At 62.5% G+C, this 6,807-nt stretch overlaps 2 protein-coding genes across 2 annotated transcripts in view; both read right to left on the bottom strand.

Annotated features, from left to right (window-relative positions):
* Nucleotides 1-1,868: 1,868 nt before the first annotated feature.
* ETH_00014695 (uncharacterized protein) lies at nt 1,869-4,275 on the bottom strand (the record flags this gene model as incomplete). Its single annotated transcript, XM_013376608.1, has 5 exons — nt 1,869-2,498; nt 2,843-3,567; nt 3,702-3,772; nt 3,931-3,986; nt 4,132-4,275. 5 exons carry the CDS (start codon nt 4,273-4,275, stop codon nt 1,869-1,871), a joined length of 1,626 nt encoding a protein of 541 aa, XP_013232062.1.
* Nucleotides 4,276-5,711: 1,436 nt separating this feature from the next.
* The window catches only part of ETH_00014690 (Genomic scaffold old, msy_sf_16, related), a gene marked incomplete at both ends in the record, with an annotated part of 1,735 nt that continues 639 nt past the window's right edge, over nt 5,712-6,807 (bottom strand). Inside the window, one exon of the mRNA XM_013376607.1 lies at nt 5,712-6,636. Within this exon, the coding sequence (XP_013232061.1) occupies nt 5,712-6,636 (925 nt within the window). The remainder of the gene's footprint in view (nt 6,637-6,807) is intronic.

Genomic DNA, 6,807 nt, shown 5'->3' with positions numbered 1-6,807 from the left:
TGCCGCAGCCGCCGCAGGTCGCACGGCGTCGAGGGCACCGCCACGCCCGGCTCCATCCACTGCGGCCGGTAGAAGCGCTCCAGCGCGCCCGCGCCCGCGCCGCAGTCGAAGAAGAAGCTGTGCCCCGGCGGGAACTCCCGCACCCGCACGCAGTCCCGCTGCAGCGCCTTCACCTCCGACGCGAACCAGATCGCGCCGTTCGCCGCGTGGCCCACGTACAGCGGCGAGATCCCGATCGGGTCCCGCGCCGCCAGGAAGTCCCCGCTCGCGCGGTCCACCACCACCAGCGCGAAGTCCCCGTCCAGCATCGCCGGAAAGCTGCGCCCGAAGTGCTTGAACAGCGACGGGATCACCTGGCAGTCCGACTTCGTCGGCAGCTGCTGCGACTCCCGCGCCGGCAGCCGCGCCCGCAGCTCCTCGTGGTTGTATATCTCCCCGTTCGCCACGCACACGCACCGCCGCTCCGGGTCGTTCAGCGGCTGCTTCCCCGAAGTCGGGTCCACGATCGACAGCCGCTCGTGCGCCAGCGCGTGGATCCGCTCCCCCCCGAAACTTATCACGTCCACCCCGTTCCAGTCCGGGCCCCGGTGCCGCAGCAGCTTCGAACGCGACAGACACAGCTGCCGCAGCGCGCTCGCGCTCAGCGGCGAAAGCATCACCGCAGTCACTCCGCACATCTTCCGCACCCTCCCGCCCGCGCTACCACCGCCAACGCCCGCTATCCCTTTCCGCTCGCGCCGCAGACCTATGCCACGCCCAAAAACTCCCTTCGCATTTTTCGGCGCCCCTAACTCCCCTGCCAGCCTCCTGCGCGCCCCACCCGCCCGCTTCCTCCCGCCAACGTCCACCGGACCAACGCACTGCCCAACCCGACCCGACGCCAACCACACCCCCACGTCTCGACCCAGATTTCACCTTTTTCCTCCCGCGACGCAGTTTAATGCCTCAAACTACAAGCTCAACTCGCAGAACGCTGCCCACTGCCCTCCTGCTTTCCTATCGCCGCCCTACACCACGCAGGGCTGGCGGGCATCCCAGCCGCGCGCCGGGTTCTGCTGTGCTGTGCCGCCGCCACCCCGTCATTGCCTTCCCTGTCTGCCCACGCGGCCCCAACTACCCACATTTTCCCTTCCAAACACAAATTTAACAACTTACGAACCCGCCTCTTATTCCTCTCCGCGCCTCCGCTTTGCCCCGGCCTCCCCCGATTTGAACGCCCTACCCAGCAGGGCCGCGCCAACGCTTCGATAGGCCATCCTGAGGTTACGGCTTTCCCTACCTCACGCCACCTATAACGCCCTACGCGCCCCCTAACAGCTTCCTAATAGGTTCGCTACCATTTTAGTCTTATTAATGCAAAGGTTGCAGTTTCCCGGCCAACAGTTGCGGGCCGCCATTCCGCGCCTCTGCAGCTCCGCACCGTTCACAAAGCAACAGACCAGCAGAACCACCCACTGCTGCTTCGCGCACGCAGCTCGAATAAAACCGCCCAAGCATTTCTAAATAAAAAGAAACTGCTGTAGACCTAGTGTAGATTTTAAACGGCAAGCGCTTCCCGCCCCTCGGGCCGCCGCGCGGGACCACTCAGTCGCCGCAGCTGCGGGGCATTTCGACAAGTTTTCACAAGCACTTAGAAAATGCAGAGCCCAGAGGCCCTGCGTTCGGCGCAGCGCGTCAATTAAACATTATTTAGCGGAATCCGACACCACGGCTCCCCGGGTCCTTCCACACGAGGACCTCCCGCACACGGCCAGGGGCCGGGGGCCTCCCCGGAGGCGGAAGCAGCACGGGGGCGCCCCCGGGGCCCCGGAGAGGCCCCTGGGAGCCCCCCGCGCACCAATTTCTGCACAGGGGGGCCCCCGGGGCCCTCAGAGGCCCCCGTGCATGAACAGCTCCTGGGGGTGGCCGCTGAAGCCCGGGGCTGCGGCCCAGGCGGCGTCGCTGAGTTCGTCAGCCTCTGCGAACTCGTGGGCTGGCGGACGCGCCGCTGCAGCAGCTGCAGCGTGCGGGAAGGGCCGGGGGTACTGCCTATAGCCGAGGAGGGGTGAGCCCCCCTCGAGCAGCTCTGGATAGCCGTAGGGGCCCCGCGGGCCGTGGCGGCCGTAGTACCCAGGGGGGCCCCCCCCGGGGCCGTGCAGCCACAGGCGCGGGGCCTGGCGAGCTGGGGGCCCGCCCAGGAGCCTGCCGGGCCTGCGAATAAGTGCAGAGAGGGGCTGGTGGTACTCAGCGTAAGACTGGGCCTCCCCCTCAGCCCTTAAGAAGTCCCCCTCTGAAGAACTCTCAGAGTCCATCTCCAGGTCCGACGCGAGGCCCCCGAAACGCCCCTTGGCCACGGCGAGGCCCCCGGGGCCCCCGGGGGCCCCCCGCGGCTGCAGCTGCCGCTTGGCGATGTGCTGCGCCAGCAGGATGGCCAGGATCGAAGGCGGGATCGCCAGGATCAGCGCTGCAGCCCAAGTCAGGCCTTCCTCCCCCCTCACCTCGTCGCTGCTGCTGTCTTCCTGCAGCGCAGCAACACACGCGCCGGCTTTTTATATTAACAAATTTATTTGCAAATAAGTAAAGAGCTTCACCCGCAGCCTGCGCGAAACGCGCAAAAGCCACGCGCATGCACGAAATGCTGCCTCGCGCCAACGCATGCAGCCAACTGAAATTCAAGTTTCGCAGCCCGAAACGAAGCTGAGGGAGATTTTGTGTGTGAACTCGTGCATGCGTGTTGGAGCCAGAGAACGTGAAGAGAGTGAAGTGTGTGCGGGGGCCAGCTGGCCCGACAAGCAGCGAGAGCAACTTGAATTGCTGAGAGGTTTCCCCCATGTTGCACTCCTGTTTTCCCAAAATGACTCACCAGGGAGGCGTGCTTCTTGTGAACTTGCGTCAACATGTTTTCGTAAGACACGGCGAGGGCCGTGGGGTCAAGTCGGGCGTCGTTCAGAGTTGAATATTGCATGGCGTGGTTCTTCTGCTGCTTCAGCAGGGCGTTCAAGAGCTGCATGGTGCGCACGACTTGCATTTTTTCTTGGTGACTAGGGCTTTTTTTCTTTTTTATTTTCGTTTTGCCTCTGCTTTCTCCAATTTGCGCGGCGAATTCGCCGCCGCTGGCGTCCGAGTCGCTGCTGTCGTCCTCGGAGTCGTTCCATTCAGGTCTTGCCCTGTAGCTGTTTCGGGTGAATCCGGAGGTCGCGCGGCTGCAGCTGCTCTCTCTCTTCGCGAATATTTTCGGTCTTTTTATTTTTACGGAGTTCAAATGGCGTTTTTTGTCTCGAGGAGGTTCGTGGCTGCCGCCTCTTTCCTCCGCGTGACGCCTTGTGTAGCTTGCTGCTTCCTGCGGACTTGAACTTTCTGCGCTGTCCTCGCTGAAGGCCCTCTTCATCTTTCTCGACTCTTCATATTTCGTTCTTTTACTAACTTCGGCTTTGCGGCTGCCTTTCCTAGGCTCTTTGCTGGGCTCTGGCCCGCCGCGGGCGGGGAGGGAAGCAACAGCAGCAGCAGCAGCTGCTGCTGCAGCAGCAGCAGATACGGGAGAGGTCTTTGGCTGCTGCAGCTCTTCTCCCACCTCCCTAGCTGGCGCTTCTGCCCAAAAAAAAATCAGCAGCAGCAGCGAGAAGCTGCGCCTGTGCAGTGTACAGACTCTCGGGGCAACTGGCCTCCACTTGACCTGCAAAAGCTCCTCACTTTTGCAACATTGAATTAATCTGCTTTCTTACCTTCAGAGGCTTTCTGCTGCAGCGCAGCTGCGGGCTCTTCCAGCGCGGGGGTGTCCTTAGCCGCGTGGGCTCTGCAGCGCCTCGCAGCAGCGCAGCAGCAGCTGCGTCACTAGTGCAGCACTTGTGTGGCTTTTGAGGATCTTCAGTCTGATAAACTTCATTAATTTGTTTTATTTTCTGTTTCATTTTTAGTTTTTGAAATACTCACAAGAGAAGCTGCTGCACCTACTTGGGAGCGCAAGGGGCCTCAAGAGGACTCTGTTGGGGAGGCGGAGGCGGCGAGGCCTGCGGCGTCGCAACACACAGCTGCCTCACTGTCGCGCTGCAGCTGCTGCACCAGCAGCAGCAGCTGCTGCTGCTGCAGTCGTTGCTGCTGCTGCTGCTGCTGCGGAAGCAACTCGGAATGCGCCGCGGGAGAAACAAAACCCACCGCAACTGCAGCGCTTCCAGGCCCCGCCTTCTCCCCCTCTGCTGCTGCTGCTGCTGCCGCTGCTGCTGCTGCTGCTGCTCCCTGGTTAGCTGAGGCGCGGGCAAGCAAGAGGACGCCCACAGCGAGAGTGCGGCTGAGTCTCATAACGGGCGAACATCGACGGCTGTCGACGCAGTCGGCCGCGGTGTCTTCGCAGCTGGGACATAAATTCAAAGACCTTGAGGCATAAATTAAATTCAAAAGTCTTTAAGAAAGGGAAAGGCGGAAGCAGCAGCAGCGGGTCCTTCACTTGCTGCCCGTAGGCGCTTCCCCGGGAAGCAGCTGCAGTTGCAGCAGCAGGGTCACAGTGCCTGCAGCCACCGGTGGCCCAGTCGCTGCTAATGCAGAGCTAAACAAAGTTCCTCTTCATTAATATTTTGCAAAATTAACCAATAGAAACTTTCAGCAGCTGAAATCGTGCATGTGCCGCGGCAGATCGCACCGGTGGCGCTCCGTGCTGGCCAACGGCGCGGAAGCCGCGGCGCAGCGCTTAGTGGAAAGCTGCAGCAGCTGCTCCCAATTTCTGCACAATTTTCCCTTTGGAGTTTCAAAACACCAAATTAAGCAAATTAGGAAATCCAGCGGTTTTGGCTCCGCTCAGCGGAGGGGCGCAGGGGAAGGAGCGGAGCTGCACGACGGTCTGGACGCTGTAGTGTTCACGCCAGAGTCTACTGGCCCGCGGCACTTGAAACTGGCGAAATCGCAAACATTTGGGGATACTTTGACCTATTTGCAACAATTATTCAAACTAAAAACGGGCTGCTGCTCCAGTCTTCCCGGCAGACAGCAGCAGCCGGGGCCTCGACCGACTCGGGGAGAAACTAAGCTGCAAGTGGGGCTCGCGGCCCTGCACGAAAGCCCCACTGCCCCAATTTGCTTTCTATGAACTCATAATGCACTTTTGAGTGTGAAACTTGAAAAAAGGAATTAGGTTTCCGAAAGCAAGTAGCCGATGAAGCACCGTCGCCACCGTGCAGTGGGGTGAGTCACCGCAGCGCGCGCTGCCCACTGGGAACGAGAAACCAAGGCGTGTCTCCCTAAAATTTCTTTGCGCGAAATGAATAAAATAATGTGTTTAGCTCAGACTTCATTGGAAGCCGGCAGTAGAACTCTCGAACCCTGCACAGCACGGTTCAGGCCGGCCGCCTGGCGCGGGCGCTCGAGAGGGTCCAGTTCGAGGACTAAACGCGAAGTTGTTTTATTTTGCAACACTAAATAACAAAAAAAAGAATTAATTTGTAAACTCTGTCGCAACTTGGACGACTTTCTCGCCAAATTTCGTCAAAGGGCGCCGTCGCGCCTCCACTGGGAGACACTTTGTGCAAGTCCACAGACACAGTGCCGCTTCCCGCACTGCGCCCTCCAGCCTTTACCTGGCGATTGCCTGTGCTTTAGGGTTTAGGGTTTAGGGGGCGTTGGGTTGGGGAGGAGTGTTGAGTTCGTGGGCTGCGAGGGCACTATTGCACGTTTTGCTGCGGTGCTGCTAGGGGAGAGCCGCACGGCGTTAGCCGCGTTTGCTGCGCATGCATTGGGGGGGTGCGTCAGGGCTCAGCTGTCTGTACACCCCGCGTCCCGGCACTGAGGAAGTCGGCAGTGGAAAGTCCTTCAACGCGGCTCAAAACATTCATGAGGCGTTCCACATTTGCATTAGCAGTTTCGGGGTCTTCCTGTGGCCACTGTGCTTCAGGTGCCTCCCCCTCACTGGCTTCCCTCCCCTGCAGCTGCCTCTGGCGCTTGCGCACCTCGTGCTGCTGCTGCAGCGCGTCCTGGTGCAGCGCGTCCTGGTGCAGCGCGTCCTGGTGCAGCGCGTCCTGGCGCAGCACGTCCTGGTGCAGCACCTGCTGCTGCTGCTGGTGCTGGTGCTGGTGGTGGTGCTGGTGCTGCTGCGGGTGGTGCTGGACCTGGACGTGGGCGGCGGCAGCCCAGTAGTTTTGCCAGGCTGCGCAGTAGCTGTGGAGGGCCTGGGCGGCGAGGCGCTCGTGCGGACGCGGCGGGGGCGCGCCGAGTTCCCTGCGGGGCTTGGGGTTTCTGGGGGGGTCCTGGAAGAGGGGGCCCCGCTTGGGGGCCTCCTGGTGGGCCCACTTGACGGTGAGGAGCGGCGCGAAGGGCCCGCAGGGCTGGTCCGCCATGGCCACCTTCGCGAACTCCGCCTGGACCCTGTAGGCGAAGGTGACGAAGGCGATGAGCTTCTTGGGGACCACGCGGAGGCTCTCGAGGTCGCCCCAGACGGCGAAGGCCCCCCACAGGAACTCCTCCAACTCCCGAAGCCCCGCGGAGGCCCCGGCCGGCAGCCGCAGGCCCCCCACGAACAGCGTCCTGCACTCCGCCGCGAAGCTCCCCACCCCGCCCATGTCCTCGCGGTGCTCGCGGTGGCGCTCGCGGCCAAACACGTCGCGGCTCCACTCCAGCTCGCCCTCGTCCGCCCGCGTCGGCAGCCGGTGTTTGAACCTGCACGCGGCGCCTTTGCTGCAGCAGCCCCGCGCGAAGAAGGCGCAGAAGAAGCCCTCCGCGGCCCCGGGCTGCGTGTCCGCGAGCGTGTAGCCCGCGTCCCGCGCGGGGTCGCAGCGGTGGGCCGCGGCCTCCCGCTCGGGCGCGGGGGCCCCCCGGGGGGCCCCCGGGCCCGGGGGCCGCGCGGGC

The sequence above is a fragment of the Eimeria tenella genome, genomic scaffold (genome assembly GCF_000499545.2).
Source record: "Eimeria tenella Houghton genomic scaffold, Eth_scaff38, whole genome shotgun sequence".
NCBI lineage: Eukaryota > Apicomplexa > Conoidasida > Eucoccidiorida > Eimeriidae > Eimeria > Eimeria tenella.
This window is presented reverse-complemented; position numbering and strand designations above follow the sequence as displayed.